At 35.4% G+C, this 17774-nt stretch overlaps 1 protein-coding gene across 1 annotated transcript in view; it reads right to left on the reverse strand.

Moving 5' to 3' along the window:
• The window catches only part of LOC127863450 (uncharacterized), a 53005-nt gene that overhangs the window by 19690 nt on the left and 15541 nt on the right, over nucleotides 1-17774 (reverse strand). The window contains exons 4-8 of the mRNA XM_052402979.1: nucleotides 13753-13845; nucleotides 7843-7942; nucleotides 5423-5489; nucleotides 3390-3574; nucleotides 1012-1084 (exon numbers count right to left, since the gene is read on the reverse strand). Of these exons, the coding sequence (XP_052258939.1) occupies nucleotides 1012-1084; nucleotides 3390-3574; nucleotides 5423-5489; nucleotides 7843-7942; nucleotides 13753-13845 (518 nt within the window). The remainder of the gene's footprint in view (nucleotides 1-1011; nucleotides 1085-3389; nucleotides 3575-5422; nucleotides 5490-7842; nucleotides 7943-13752; nucleotides 13846-17774) is intronic.

The following is a 17774-nucleotide window of genomic DNA, read 5'->3' on the forward strand; positions in this document are numbered from 1 at the left end:
TATTTGGCATGCATGTGTATCTCATGGAGCTGCACATTTGAGTTGTGAAAGGTCAAGGTCATCCTTCAAGGTCAAAGGTCAAAAATAATAATCAAAGTGGCGCATTAGGGGGCATTGTGTTTCTGACAAACACATCTCTTGTTTCATTCATGTTAAATATTATAAGAATAACCAAGTTCTGATTTTCAATTGAACTGCATATGGACTTTGTTGTATTCTTCATTCTTTAAGTTTAAAACTTAATGCCATCCACTTTGAAAGCATGGACATGTTCATACTGCTGTTTGTTTGAGGGACTTTATAGAATGAAAATAAATGGGTGGCGTGATCTAGTCATGTTGTGTTTCTATATATACATATATTTTAACATGGGGCTCTTTGGTATGGTCAAGAGAATTAATTCAGGGATTAACACTGCCATTAATACGTGCATCATTCTGTCTTCCATTGATTCTTGTTATTGGCTAAGACGCATAAGTGATGCTTTACTGGATAACTGGTATGAAACTGCAAGCATGCAGGGTTTCATCTTCTTGAGATGTCACATCTTTTACCCACTAAACATGAACCTTGTTCAGAACATTAAAAACAAATGTTTGTATGATATCTTGCCCTGAGTTAGAAAATGCTTGCAGTTTGTTTCAAATCATGGATTCCAGGTAATTGAGCAGTTTTCTTAAGTCTGATTTAAAACTTTGTTAACACCACCTGCTTTGAACACTTAAGTTCCTAGGGGTGCTAGACAAGCACCTTTGGCTCCCATGGTTACACCTCAAAACTACATCTTGCTTATGTCTGTATAATTCTTACTTAGTTCTGGATTGATCATCATGTATTGTAAAACAAATGATACTGGTAATAATTGGCTTGCTGTTGAATCTTACAATTTAATAACAGTACAATAAAACTAGTCTTTCCCTTATCAATGTTCTCACAAATATGGCTCTGCATGTGCACATTGTAAATGGCTTTGATTTCAAACCACTTAAGACTGGCAAAGACTGAACATACCATCAGCACCGTGATGCCCTTCTATAGTTGGCAGTTCCCTCGCATTGGACAGCCTTGACTCTCTGGATATTTGCTGTCTGGAAAAATTAATAAGTTGCAGTAGCTTGTTGAGGAATTGCTTTGAAAGGGGGTCACACAATGTTATATATATTACTCAGTATTTAGAGACAAGTTCACTGGTTAGCCTTCTAAAAAGATCATTAAACTGTTTACATTTTGCATAAAGGTTAACCTAAAGCTTAAACAAGAGCACCGCCTTGCGGGTGCAGACCGCTCATCTATTTTTCTTTTTAAAGGTAAAGGGACCTATCTCAATATTTCAATAAAAAAAGATGGAGGGTGGGGTGGAGAGGGGTGTATAGTGTGGGTGGGGTTGAGAGGGGTGTATAGTGTGGTGGTGTGGACATTTATTACATCTTCCAAAAATAAGAAATAAAAATGCACACAAAATATTTTTTTTGGGGGGGGGGAGGGAGGGGGGGGGGGGTCTTGTTGGGTGGGATAGTTGGACTGTCTTTCAAAAATAGAATCATAAAAATAAATATTTTTGTTTTTTAACCATGTTTAAATAAAAATAAAAAATGGGGTGGGGGGAGGGGGGTATAGTATAGTCTGAGGTTGTGGTCATTTAGAAGATGATCTTTCAAAAATAAAAAAATGAAAAATAAAAATTACTTTTTTTGGGGGGGGGGGATTCTGGAGGGGGGGGCATGGGGGATGGTTTGGGTTGAGTCTATTGTAGTTTGTCAGGTAAGATTTGTTTTGTCAAAGTATCAGTCAAATCTAATCATAAATAACGAAATCATGGCAATTTTAGCAAAATTTAATTATTTGACCTTGAGAGTCAAGGTCATTCAAAGGTCAAGGTAAAATTCAACTTTCAAAGTACAGTACCCTCATGATAGTATGAAAGTATTTGAAGTTTGAAAGTAATAGCCTTGTTACTTTAGAAGTAAAGTTGATGATAACACAAAATTTAACGATATATTCAAAGTTACTTAGTAAAAAAAGGCCATTATTCAGTCAAAATGACAACCAGAGTTATGCAAATGATAGTTTGCAAGTGTTCCAAGTATGAAAGCAATAGCTATGATACTTTAGGAGTTAAGTGGACCAAAACAGAAAACTTAACAAAATTTTCAATTTTCCAAGTATGAAGGGGCCATAATTCTGTCAAAATGCCAGTCAGAGTTACATAACTTTGCCTGCACAGTCCCCTTATGATAGTTAGTAAGTGCCGCAAGTATGAAAGCAATAGCTTCAATACTTTAGGAATAAAGTGGACCTAAACACACAACTTAACTAAATTTTCAATTTTCTAAGTGTAAAAATGGCACATAATTCTGTCAAAATGCACACCAGAGTTATCTAACTTTGCCTGCCCAGTCCCCTCATGATAGTAAGTAAGTGTACCAAGTTTGAATGCAATAGCTTTGATACTTTATGAGAAAAGTGGACCTAAACACAAAACTTAACCGGACGCAGACTCCGACACAAAGGTGATGACAATAGCTCATAATTTTTTTTTCAAAAAATAGATGAGCTAAAAAAAATGCTATAATAATTATGAATAAATTGTATGATTCATTTTTTTGCCCGCTTAACAACCAACTATTGCTAGTGCGAGAACATCACACCCCACAAACAACCCTAATCATAAACATGTCCATATACACAGTAATATAGCAATATATGGGTACCTTTGTGTACAAGCATGGGTTTAGTGTTGATAATTGGTAATCTTGTTCTGTAAAAACGTTTTAAAAATTAACTTGCAAACTGTGGGGAGCAGGGGTTATCAGCTTGAATGTAACTGACATATTTATTAATCTCACGATATTAGTCATTTACTTCAGACTTTGGTCTGCTTATTTTGATGTTTTGTTAGAAAATATCCAAGATTCTTTGACCTTGAAAATAAAGAAAAATATTGCCTTTTAACATTGTTAGTCGGGCTTTTCAAAAACCATACTTTTCACACAGCTGTTCGGATATAAACTTTTTCTAAATGCATAGTTGTGCATTACTTAATTGGTCTCCATTTCATTAAAGAATAACATAGCTTTCATAGTAACCATAAGCAAATGAGGTATGATTTTCCTATCAATTTGTACTGTGATGAAAGACAGAAAATCTAAAATTTCACAATTTTGTAATGATTCTTTGTCTATAAACAAGTGAACCTGTTGAAGTTTTGGTAGGTATGTTATGGAAATACCTTCATTCTCTATGTTCATGACACAACCATCTGTTGTTTTTATGTTAATTATTATTCACTTGTGATTGTGGCTGAAAATTAAAATTTCTCTGATAACTTGTGAGTTAAAATAAAAAATATACAGAGACCAATAAATATCTATATAATACTGATGTTAAACTTTCATACTGAGTCGTTTCCTTTTCGGAGGAGTTCGATCCCCACTGCCTGAACTCGTTTTCGAACTTTTATTCGAATTGTCAAAAGGATCCATGGCATCTCCTTGTGTATCACTTGACTCTGAACTAACGGAATCTAATTGATGAACCTGTCTCTCAGAAAGAGTCTGTCGTCTTTCAATGATCTCTGAAACAAATATTTTGTTGACTTTCTTAGAATTTTTCTTCATGCATGTACATTCTGTGCAATTAAATTACACAAGGCTCTTTTTACTTCTAAGACAACGGCCATGGACAACCATTTCATAATTTTGACACTGAAATGTTAACAAATATAACACAGCAACAATAAATGACAAAAAAAACATTGCATAATTTGAAAATGTGACTTTTTGGCTCAAAACTGTCAAAATTATCGGTTAAAATTATATTCCACTATACTGTTTTCACTTATTAGTTCCTTTCAATCATGGTGAATTTTACATGAATAATGGAAAGGCAGTAAATTGTTATATAAAATCAGATACAGGTTATTATGGGCAGGAGGATCCAGCAGAATACAATTAAACAAGGGACAAAATTGTCACAAAACCAGATTTTCATTGTGAAAAAAAAATCTGATAAAGGGAGAAAACTCAAACTGAACTTTTGAAATGAACAAACAAAATTAACCCCCTTTGTAAGTTTGTTTTTAAAAAAAATCTATATTTAGTCGTGGCGACCTTGACATTGGAGATATTGACGTGATTCTTTCGTGCGACACACCGTCCCATGATGGTGAACAAATGTGCCAAATGATTTTAAAATCTCACAATGAATGACATAGTTATGGCCAGGACAAGCTCATATATGGCCATTTTTGACCTTTGAATTCAAAGTGTGACCTTGACCTTGGAGATATCGACGTAATTATTTCGCGCGACACACCGTCCAATGATGGTGAACAAATGTGCCAAATGATTTTAAAATCTGACAATGAACGACATAGTTATGGCCCGGACAAGCTTGTTCCGCCCGCCCGCCCGCCAGCCCGCCAGCCAGCCAGCCAGCCAGCCAGCCAGCCAGCCCGCCCGCATTCGCCAATCTAATAACCAGTTTTTTCCTTCGGAAAACCTGGTTAAAAATTACTGTAATACATTTGTAATACAATATTATATGTTTTTGGAACCCTATACAAACTTTCAATGATGTTGGCAGAATTAATGAAGGTGCTGAATTTAAGTATTGCACAATTGACATTTTCAACAATTTACAATGATTATGCTTAACTTGTATTAAGAAAATGTATTGTATGCAATATAATGGTGACACATATTTTGAATTTTGTCAATATAATAGACAAGAAAGGCCTTTTGTACATCATTTAGTTAAGTAGCAAAATAAAGTGGTGACAAAATTTGTTTGGTCAGTGGAGCCCGTTAAAGAGCTTTGTTTATGGTTTAACTAATTGACTTGATTCAGACATATAATTATATTACTTTGCTCATTTTATAGTTGAAACCTGTTACAATTCTGATAATTTCTGTAGGGAAGAAACATAATTATTTTTTTCATTAGATGACATTCATCATTATGTTTCTTTAAGTTAGACTCACCCAAAAGTGATTGTACACATTTATGTATAAATTACAAAGAAACTACAAAGAAAGATCTGAGCTGTGGCATGTTCTGTGATAAACAAGGCAAACACGATGCTGCATTCAATTAAGACTTATGTCCCTAGGCAGTATTGATGAATTGGTCAATATGAATAAGCCTTGGTCCAAAATATGTTATAAGTCAAGGTCAAAATTAAGGCTGGTGATCTGAATGTGCTTTGATGAAGGTATCAAAGCTTAAGTGCAAAGTACGTTTATTATAAGGTGGAAATGACAGGACACGAGGCCATTTGCCATATGCCTTCAGACTTCCTGGTATCAGTTTACACCCGCAGAATAAAAACAGAGGCTTCACATAATAATATTCAACCTTCATATTTTATATTGTAAAATCATAAGTCTATTTGGTCATTGTATCCTGTCTGTTATTAGATTACCTCTTGTTAAAGGTCTCCTGGCCCTCTCGTGCACATTTTCTAGCATAACCATGAGCTTGTTTGCCATCTGAAAGTGTGACAATGTTTCAATTACAGCAGTGAGTAACGAAATGTGCATTGTCCAATGCAATAAGTTGATACTTACATCTTTAGTTTGGTGACTTGTATAATTGATCATATCATTAACATTGATTGTATTATTATCTTATATGATAATTATTATACTGGTTGATATACTGTTCAAGGTAAAATTTGTAAGAGTAAAATTTAATGCAAATCTTTAAGAGAGAAATTTTTGAATATTTTCCCCGCAAAGGCATGTAAATGATGTAGGGAAGCGCATTCATGACGATTAAAAAATTGTGCCTGACCACTTGTGTAGAAATATCTGCATACCCTACTTTTAAAAATTATATTTTGACATGCTGGTTATGTTAAGGGAATATTGACAATTGTGTTACTGAGGGTGTCTTTAATTAAGGTGGAGTGTTTTAAACTTTATGCTTGTGTGAATTATATATAACAAAGCCTGGGACTACCTTGCCCTTAAAGATGTGCTCAGATCTTAACAAGAGCACCGCCTTGCGGGTGCAGACCGCTCATCTATTTTCTTTTTAAAGGTGAAGGGACTCTCATTTTCAATCACAAAGGAGGGAGGAGTGGAGTGAAGAGGGGTGTATAGTGTGGGGTTGTGGACATTTATTACATTATCTTCCAAAAAAGCGTAAAAAAAAAAAAAAAAAAAAATCGGGAAGGGGGGGGGGGGGGGAGGGGGTTTGGGTGCGATGGTTGGACGGTATTTCAAACATAACCGTTTAAAAAAAAAAATGGGGGGGGGGGGTATAGTGTGAGGGTGTGGTGATAATTTGTGAGATGATCTTAAAAAAAAAAAAAAAAAAAAAAATCAAAAAAAAAAATTGGGGGGGGGGGGGTGGGGTGGGGGTATAGTGTGAGGGTGTGGTGGTCATTTGTGAGATGATCTTAAAAAAAAAAAAAAAAAAAAAAAAAAAAAAAAATAGGGGAGGGGGGGGGGAGGGGGGGGGGAGGGGGGGAGGGGGGGGAGGGCACGGGGGATGGTTTGGGTGAAGTCTATTGTGGTATGTCAGGTAAGAGTAGTTTCATCAAAGTATCAATCAAATCTAATCATAAATAAAGAAGTTATGGCAATTTTAGCAAAATTTAATAATTTGACCTTGAGAGTCAAGGTCATTCAAAGGTCAAAGTAAAATTCAAGTTGCCAGGTACAGTAACCTCATGATAGCATGTAAGTATTTGAAGTTTGAAAGCAATAGCCTTGATACTTCGAGTGGATCGAAACACAAAATTTAACCATATATTAAAAGTTACTAAGTCAAAAAAGGGCCATAATTCCGTAACAATGACAACCAGAGTTATGCAACTTGTCCTTTTACTGTACCCTTATGATAGTTTGTGAGTGTTCCAAGTATGAAAGCAATATCTATGATACTTTAGGGGTTAAGTGGACCAAAACATAAATCTTAACCAAATTTTCAATTTTCTAAGTATAAAGGGCCCATAATTCCGTCCAAATGCCAGTCAGAGTTACATAACTTTGCCTGCACCGTCCCCTTATGATAGTTCATAAATCTTGCAAGTATGAAAGCAATAGCTTTGATACTGTAGGAATAAAGTGGACCTAAACACAAAACTTAATCAAATTTTCAATTTTCTAAGTATAAAAAGGGCACATAATTCTGTCAAAATGCCAGTCAGAGTTACATTACTTTGCCTGCACAGTCCCCTTATGATAGTTAGTAAGTGTTGCAAGTATGAAAGCAATAGCTTTGATGCTTAAGGAATAAAATGGACCTAAACACAAAACTTAACCAAAATTGTCAATTTTCTAAGTATAAAAAGGGCACATAATTCTGTCAAAATGCATGCCAGAGTTATCTAACCTTGCCTGCCCAGTCCCCTCATGATAGTAAGTAAGTGTACCAAGTTTGAATGCAATAGCATTGATACTTACTGAGAAAAGTGGAACTAAACGCAAAACTTAACCAAAATTTTCAATTTTTTAAGTATAAAAAGGGCACATAATTCTGTCAAAATGCACGCCAGAGTTATCTAACTTTGCCTGCCCAGTCCCCTCATGATAGTAAGTAAGTGTACCAAGTTTGAATGCAATAGCATTGATACTTTCTGAGAAAAGTGGACCTAAACGCAAAACTTAACCGGACGCCGACGCCAACGCCGACGCCGACGCCGACGCCAAGGTGATGACAATAGCTCATAATTTTTTTTCAAAAAATAGATGAGCTAAAAATGGGACTTTTGATAGAATACTTATCTTGGTTGCACAAAGTGGCATAAAGTAAAATCTAAATTTATCAAACATTATTCTGAGTTGAATTTACATCTCAAAATGTTATCAAAACGAATATTTCTCGCAATTTTACCTCCATTATAAGTCTTTCCTCAGTTTCGAGAAGTGGAACACTGCAAACTGACATCACGTTCTGTACATCCTCTACACACGACATCAGGATGGAAACAGTGCTTTAACAAAGTTACACATCACATGAGTATGCAGAACACAGATCTTATTTGAATATTATTAAAATGAATATATCCCTGCCGCTCAAGGTGGGATGGCATTACAAGGAAATAACAAGAGCACCGCCTTGCGGGTGCAGACCGCTCATCTATTTTCTTTTTAAAGGTGAAGGGACTCTAAATTTCAATCACAAAGGAGGGAGGGATGGAGTGAAGAGGGGTGTATAGTGTGGGGGGGTGGTCATTTATTACATTATCTTCCATAAATGTGGGAAAAAAATACAACAAAAATGCAAAAAAAAATTCGGGGGGGGGGGGGGGATTCTTAGGTGCGATGGTTGGACGGTAGTTCAAAAATAAAATGATAAAAATAAATATTTGTGTTTTTTAACCGTTTCAAAAAAAAAATTGGGGGTGGGTGGGGTGGGAGGGTATGGTGTGAGGGTGTGGTGGTCATTTGTGGTCATTTAAAAAAAATAAAAAAATTGGGGGGGGGGGGATTCGGGGGGGGGGGGGGGCGTGGGGGATGGTTTGGGTGGAGTCTATTGTGGTATGTCAGGTAAGAGTTGTTTTGTCAAAGTATCAACCAAATCTAATCATAAATAAAGAAGTTATGGCAATTTTAGCAAAATTTAATAATTTGACCTTGAGAGTCAAGGTAATTCAAAGGTCAAGGTTAAATTCAACTTGCCAGGTACAGTAACCTCATGATAGCATGAAAGTATTTTAAGTTTGAAAGCAATAGCCTTGATACTTTAGAAGTAAAGTGGATCGAAACACAAAATTTAACCATATATTCAAAGTTACTAAGTAAAAAAAGGGCCATAATTCCGTAAAAATGACAACCAGAGTTATGCAACTTGTCCTTTTACTGTCCCCTTATGATAGTTTGCGAGTGTTCCAAGTATGAAAGCATTATCTATGATACATTAGGGGTAAAGTGGACCAAAACACAAAACTTAACCAAATTTTCAATTTTCTAAGTATAAAGGGCCCATAATTCCGACCAAATGCCAGTCACAGTTACATAACTTTGCCTACACAGTCCCCTTATGATAGTTAATAAGTGTTGCAAGTATGAAAGCAATAGCTTTGATACTGTAGGAATAAAGTGGACGAAAACACAAAACTTTACCAAATTTTCAATTTTCTAAGTAAAAAGGGCCCATAATTCTGTCCAAATGCCAGTCAGAGTTACATAACTTTGCCTGCACAGTCCCCTTATGATAGTTAATAAGTGTTGCAAGTATGAAAGCAATAGCTTTGATATTGTAGGAATAAAGTGGACCTAAACACAAAACTGAACCAAATTTTCCATTTTCTAAGTATAAAAAGGGCACATAATTCTGTCAAAATGCCAGTCAGAGTTACATAACTTTGCCTGCACAGTCCCCTTATGATAGTTAGTAAGTGTTGTAAATGGTTTGATCTTTGTTTTATTATGCTCCCTTTTGAAGAAATATGCCCCCTTTTGAAGAAAAGAAGGTATATAGTTTTCGCACTGTCCGTTGGTCAGTCTGTCACAATGTTCGTGTCCGCTGTCTTATTCAAATAGTTTTCATCCGATCTTTACCAAACTAGGTCAGAAGTTGTATCCAGACAATATCTAGGTCAAGTTCGAATATTGGTCATGCTGGGTCAAAAACTAGGTCACGGGGTCACTAAGTGCATTTTAATAACTTCTATCAAAGCGTTGATTGGGAGCATATGTCATCCTATGGAGACAGCTCTTGTTGTGTTATTTTTAAATAGACAGATTCTTTTTTTTAGATATAAATTAAATTCTGATTGTAACCATAATTTAATATAGGCCTTATTACGTGGTTTCACTAACAGATAGTCTGATATGCATTTTATTTCATGTATTTTTAATGCGAACCAGTTACATTTCACTATTGAAAAATGAAATGTTGGTATTACGGTGCTGTTCACCAACATTCGAATGGAATATATTAAGCATATTATGCATTTAATTATTTATAACAAGATGGACCTTATATGTTTATTGCAATGTTCACATTTTTCCCTGTATCAATATATGTTGTATTAGAAATGTTGTTGTTGTTGTTTTATAAGCCTTACATGCTACACCTGAAGTCCCTAAAGCTGGCTATGCCTAGTTGAAATAACCTTTTTATGACCCCTTTCAAAGAAAAGGGAGTATATAGTTTTCTCACTATCCGTCAGTCTGTCACACTCTTCGTGTCCGCTCTCTAACTCAAATAGTTTTCATCAGATCTTTACTAAACTGCGTTGTACGTTGTATCTAGACAATATCTAGGTCAAAATCGAATATGGGTCATGCCGAGTCAAAAACTAGGTCACGGGGTCACTAAGTGCATTTCAATAACTTCTATCAAAGTGTTTATTGGGGGGCATAAGTCATCCTATGGAGACAGCTCTTATTGTTGTTTTTAAAAATATTTAAGTTTACAATTTATAAGGATTTCTCTTGTTTATGAACCCCAGAAAATAAATATATAATTGAAAATTATTCAAGTAATTAAATAAGGTTTCTCTTCTTAATGTGTACAGTTCCTAACAATGCCTTAATGTTCCTTCATTCTGAGATCCGCACAACAAACTGTCAATTTATTAATTATCAACTATTATGCTGAGATTATAAATAAGCATGTGTGGTAATTATTTTGTTGCCCAAACTGCTTAATAATATTGTGCATCAAACGGTTTAACATGTTTTATAGAACACACAACTGTTGTGGTCAAACCATTCATTGTCTTTGTTTTCTCATTACTGGTTCATATGTTTAAGAAATAAAGGTAAAATAATGACCTTTTGTAAAGTATGTATAGCACCTACAAGTTTAAATAATGATCAAACTGTAATGATCAGGCATTTGATATAAAATCTATGTAAACTCTTAACAATGGCTGTTTGTAAAACATGCATGCCCCCCATATGGGCTCTCCGTTGTAGTGACTATGTTTTTTGTCACTGTGACCTTGACCTTTGACCAAGTGACCTGAAAATCAATAGGGGTCATCTGCCAGTCATGATCAATGTACCTATGAAGTTTCATGATCCTAGCCATAAGCGTTCTTGAGTTATCATCCGGACACCATTTTACTATTTCGGGTAACCGTGACCTTGACCTTTGACCTAGTGACCTGAAAATCAATAGGGGTCATCTGCGAGTCATGATCAATCTGCCTATCATGTTTCATGATCCTAGGAATAAGTGTTCTTCAGTTATCATCCGGAAACCATTTTACTATTTCGGGTCATCGTGACCTTGACCTTTGACCTAGTGACCTGAAAATCAATAGGGGTCATCTGCGAGTCATGATCAATCTACCTATCAAGTTTCATGGTCCTAGGCCTAAGCGTTCTTGAGTTATCATCCGGAAACCATTTTACTATTTTGGGTCACTGTGACCTTACCCTTTGACCTAGTGACCTGAAAATCAATAGGGGTCATCTGCAAATCATGATCAATCTACCTATCAAGTTTCATGATCCTAGGCCTATGAGTTCTTGAGATATCATCCGGAAACCATTTTACAATTTCGGGTCACTGTGACCTTGACCTTTGACCTAGTGACCTGAAAATCAATAGGGGTCATCTGCGAGTCATGATCAATCTACCTATCAAGTTTCATGATCCTAGGCCTAAGGGTTCTTGAGTTATCATCCGGAAACCATTTTGACCTAGTGACCTCAAAATCAATAGGGGTCATCTGCGAGTCATGATCAATGTACCTATGAAATTTCATGATCCTAGGCCCAAGCGTTCTTGAGTTATCGTCTGACAACCACCTGGTGGACGGACCGACAGACCGGCCGACCGACATGAGCAAAGCAATATACCCCCTCTTCTTCGAAGGGAGGCATAAAAATTATGTCCATTCCATATGTACGACACAGTTTGTTTGTCGGACAAAATTGCGGCCAGATAAGCGTTCCTGAGGGGTGTGTGAAAACTCGCGATCTGATTGGCTGATAGTTTTATTATATTGACAGCTGGCTAATGGTCAATTAAAGGGGCTCATGCAGTGAGACTATTTGAGAAATTTAGTAATGAAATTTTAAGGGCTGCATAGAAACCATACGATAGTCTGAAATTAAAAGGGCTGCAGTGAGACGAAGCAACATATTTCAGCATGTTATTTAATGGCTTCAGTGAGAATGGTAGTAATAAACATGTTGGCTTTTAAAGGGACTTTCCACATTTTGATAAATTAACAAAATTAAAAACAATTCTTTCAGATTCACAAATTGTTGTTTTAGTTATGTTTTTTGCAAAGAAATAGTAATACTGAAAATTTACCATGCTCCAAAATATCCATTATTGGCATCTTTTTATGATTGAAAACTGTGAAAATTATAATGTTATGATAACGAGAACGATTGTATTATTTGGAAAGTTCTGTTGTTATTGTAATATTTTGTGATATCAAGAGAATAGCCTATATAAAGTATAAAATACATCTAGTACCATTTTAGCACGGATAACCGAATGGTTTAAGCACTAGACTTAATCCAAGGGTCAGTGGTTCGACACCAGCTGTGGACGATTTTTTTTAATTCTTTAATTAAATTTTTGTTTTATATTGGAACTTATATATCCATTGTTTTCATTTATCAATTTACAGCATTTAATGACACATTTCATGAAATACCAAAATCTGTGAAAAGGTCCTTTTGAAGAGTCTGATGAGAGACTCAATGACTCAAAATTTTATTATAAACAAAATGGGTTGTTATATGATTAAGATTTTTTAACAGCTGTTGTTTTGGGGATTATAGTGAAAGTCTGAGGTACTAAGTCTTTGAAACATTTTGGATATAAATGGGTTATTTATGGGAACCGAGTTAATCTTTGGGTTATAAAGTGGTCTGTAATGAGTCTGCATTTAAAGTCTGGAAATACAGGGCTCGAATTAAACACATGCAAACTGGCATTTGCCAGTTAAATTAAAAATGCGAGTGCACAAATTAGGTACTCCCATTTTTTTGCGAGTTGGAGAAAAATTAAAATTATCAAATATTGCATATATTACCTGATTACCTGATTATCCCAGATAATTATTTAATCCAGCACTTAAATATTTAAACACAATTGCAGACAGAGAATAAACGTAAATATTGTTTAAGAATTGAATAAACACAACTGGTCGCCATTTGTGGGAAGTGCCAGGTGCGCGTTAATAGCACGAGGGAACACACGATATGATGATGTTATACAGGGTATTCCCATTGAATATGCAAAACCAACACAGATGTGTGCGCATCCAATAAACATAATAATTTTAAAATAGCAACCAATTTAAGATTGGTATATGTTTTGTGTTTAAAACAAAAAGCACGATGTAACCTCAATTGATTTTTCTGATGTGTACTATATAGTTTTTTGCCAAAAAAAATGTTAAAACGTCCAGTTGATCAGACAGTTCATTTTTGAGATGTGCAATCGGTGTACTTTATTTAAAAACAAAAATACTTGACAAGGTGTTATAAGGGCTGAATGAGTTGCTGAGAAAGACCTAGATCATAGTATACCATTAAATAGTGTAATTTGCTCTGTTGTTGCATTTTTAAACCTTTTAAGTTACAATAAACATAGTTCGACCAGTTTTATATCTGTGTAACTGTTACCACAGTATCACTACAAGTTCAGGGCTTTAGTTTTTGAGTTTAGATCTACCAAAGGATGCTTTTTTTAAAACTTGTATTGCGAGTTGGAAAGAAAAAATGCGAGTTAAAATTTTAACAACTCGCAATTTTTTGAGAGTTGATAAAGTAATTCGAGCCCTGAAATAGAAAACTAGTTGCAAGGAAAAAACCCACTTACAACGCCTGCTGAGAGACTACTGTGGCTGCTGTGGCACGCCGCATTCTCATAATTCGTCCAGCAACTGACTGCCTGTGTAAAGCCATTATTGACCTGCAGATATAATAAATTGTGCATTTTAACAAATTGGCTTTTGTGTATATTTTAAAGTCAATCTGTGAACTAGAACTCATCCAAGATATCATTAAGACAAATTTTCTGACCAAATTTCATCAGGATTGGACAATAAATGTGGCCTCTAGAGTGTACAAGGTTTTACTTAATAATAGCCATATAAGGAAAAATGCCCCGCCCCCTGGGGGCCATGTTTTTCAACCAACCGGCATCATTTTCGAACTCGTCCAAGATATTATTGGGATAAATCTTCTGACCAAGTTTCATGAAGATTGGACAATAAATGTGGCCTCTAGAGTGTTAACAAGATTTTACTTTAGTCATATATAGCCATATATGGAAAAATGCCCTGCCCATTGGCAGCCATGTTCTCAAGCAAACATAACCATTTTTTAACTCATCCAAGATATCAGTGGGACAAATCTTCTGAGAAAGTTTCATGAAGATCGGAAAATTAATGTGGCCTCTAGAGTGTTAACAAGGTTTTACTATAGCCATATAAGGAAAAATGCCCCGCCCCCTGGCAGCTATGTTTTTCAACCAACAATTTCGTCATCATTTTCGAACTCGTCCATGATATTATTGGATGAATCTTCTGACCAAGTTTTATGAGGATCGGACAATAAATGTGGCCTCTTATACTCTTATATAGATTGTTAACAAGATTTTGCTATAGCCATATAAGGAAAAGCGCCCCGCCCCTTGGCAGCCATGTTTTTCAAGCAAATGTCACCATTTTCGAATCATCCAAGATATCATCGAAACAAATCTTCTGACCAAATTTCATGAAGATTGGACAATAAATGTGGCCTCTAGAGAGTGAACAAGGCAAATGTTGACGTCGCACCACGGACAACTGACAGCAGACGACGAACAAAAGGCGATCACAAACGCTCACCATGAGCACCTGGTGAGCTAAAAAAAATATTTCTTCAATTGTATTTTTTTTTTACATTTTTTTTTGTAACTAATGATTTTATTGTCTATTTGTTAATGCCAGTATTTTAATGCTATTATAAGTAAGTATGGCTATGAGTAGAAGATAAATAAGATTTTGTTAATGTTGTAATGATAATTTTCGAATGCAGAAATTTTGGACTGAAAATTGGACAAAGCACATTTTTAAGGGGGTAAAAAGCTGATTGGTAAACGGCAATGCACCCTCTAGCCTTCATATTTAAATCTTTTAAATATACAATATTGTTTCCTGAAGATTGGATGAAAACTGCAATACACCGAGAGTTAACTGTCAACCTGATCATCTAACTAGGTTCAGATATAAAGGTCAACCAACATTTGCCTGAAGGTTGGTGAAGATTAATCAAAACTCTCTTGAACATGGAGAGTGGAAACCTTTCAGAATTAAACCAGATCATGCAATCAAATGAGAGCAATCCACACATTCTACTATTATTTGTTTGATTTATGGAACTTGCCAAAAAAATATTTTGGCGAAAATCTCTTTCACTGAATATTGCAAGGTTGGAGAGAAACTGCAACATCACCACAACAATATAACTACATGTAGGTCATAATACACTAAATAGTTTACCTATATAATTCAATCTAAAAGCGACAACTTTGAGCGAAAATAAATGCAACATTTTGCACATAGAGACCCCCATAACTATACCTTTTCTTAAAGGCCATTCTAAGCGGAATCGATTTATGCAATAAAAAAGATATGTCATGTACAATGCAAGAAAGAACTTGACACAAATCAAAATCGACTGTTTTTGCAACTTTTTTTTCGGCCGTTTCTTAGTGGAATGTAACCTTTTCTAGTGCAATGGTTTACTATAGTCTTCACGTGTATCATATTTCAGGGATTCAGTAGTGAACACCTATTCATGCCCTACCATTATCTCCGCAAGATAACACCCAAATAATGGTAAAAAGTGTAAAACATGCCTTCCTGTCAACTATGATATTTTTTTTAGAGAGTACAGCCCTACATGAAGCGATCATTTAGTGTATTGTAACCTATAAGACAACGTTTACTGTTAACATCGCGAAAAATAAGCACTTCTCGATACTTATAAACCTATTTTCTATGTGCATGCCAATTTTCAGATCGATCTTTCACGTAGAAATGCTTGAAACTGCATTTTATTATAACGCCTGATAAGCCATGTTGCTTTCGCGTTCGGAGCTTTGATTTATAACGGGCGTTCAGGCGTAAAACGATTACCCCAAATAATTACAATCGGTCAAAATACTGGAACATTGTTACAAGCTATGTAGAAAAAGAAGTAAACAACTATTAAAACGTGTTCATGAGCTCTTTCAGCACAAATTGTTGCTATTTGAGATGCTCAAGGCGAGTTTTTGTACGTTTTTTTTCTTATTTTCCTCTGAAAACGTATTTTCTTCTTAAAAACTCACGATGCTCCTTAAATTCGTGAAACAAACGCATTTATTCCGTGAAATTTGCCAAAACGCGTCATATCCCACTAAAGAAATGATGATTTTCTGTAAATACAGCTCCTTTGTGACTAGGCCTGGTTTTGCGTTAAGGACATAATACACTAAATAGTTTACCTATATAATTCAATCTAAAAGCGACAAATTTGAGCGAAAATAAATGCAACATTTTGCACATAGAGACCCCCATAACTATACCTTTTCTTAAAGGCCATTCTAAGTGGAATCGATTTATGCAATAAAAAAGATATGTCATGTACAATGCAAGAAAGAACTTGACACAAATCAAAATCGACTGTTTTTGCAACTTTTTTTTCGGCCGTTTCTTAGTGGAATGTAACCTTTTCTAGTGCAATGGTTTACTATAGTCTTCACGTGTATCATATTTCAGGGATTCAGTAGTGAACACCTATTCATGCCCTACCATTATCTCCGCAAGATAACACCCAAATAATGGTAAAAAGTGTAAAACATGCCTTCCTGTCAACTATGATATTTTTTTTAGAGAGTACAGCCCTACATGAAGCGATCATTTAGTGTATTGTAACCTATAAGACAACGTTTACTGTTAACATCGCGAAAAATAAGCACTTCTCGATACTTATAAACCTATTTTCTATGTGCATGCCAATTTTCAGATCGATCTTTCACGTAGAAATGCTTGAAACTGCATTTTATTATAACGCCTGATAAGCCATGTTGCTTTTTGCGTTCGGAGCTTTGATTTATAACGGGCGTTCAGGCGTAAAACGATTACCCCAAATAATTACAATCGGTCAAAATACTGGAACATTGTTACAAGCTATGTAGAAAAAGAAGTAAACAACTATTAAAACGTGTTCATGAGCTCTTTCAGCACAAATTGTTGCTATTTGAGAGGCTCAAGGCGAGTTTTTGTACGTTTTTTTTCTTATTTTCCTCTGAAAACGTATTTTCTTCTTAAAAACTCACGATGCTCCTTAAATTCGTGAAACAAACGCATTTATTCCGTGAAATTTGCCAAAACGCGTCATATCCCACTAAAGAAATGATGATTTTCTGTAAATACAGCTCCTTTGTGACTAGGCCTGGTTTTGCGTTTAGGTCATAATACACTAAATAGTTTACCTATATAATTCAATCTAAAAGCGACAACTTTGAGCGAAAAAAATGCAACATTTTGCACATAGAGACCCCCATAACTATACCTTTTCTTAAAGGCCATTCTAAGCGGAATCGATTTATGCAATAAAAAAGATATGTCATGTACAATGCAAGAAAGAACTTGACACAAATCAAAATCGACTGTTTTTGCAACTTTTTTTTCGGCTGTTTCTTAGTGGAATGTAACCTTTTCTAGTGCAATGGTTTACTATAGTCTTCACGTGTATCATATTTCAGGGATTCAGTAGTGAACACCTATTCATGCCCTACCATTATCTCCGCAAGATAACACCCAAATAATGGTAAAAAGTGTAAAACATGCCTTCCTGTCAACTATGATA

This window comes from Dreissena polymorpha, unplaced genomic scaffold (assembly GCF_020536995.1).
Source record: "Dreissena polymorpha isolate Duluth1 unplaced genomic scaffold, UMN_Dpol_1.0 chrUn009, whole genome shotgun sequence".
In the NCBI taxonomy this organism is placed as follows: Eukaryota; Metazoa; Mollusca; class Bivalvia; order Myida; family Dreissenidae; genus Dreissena; species Dreissena polymorpha.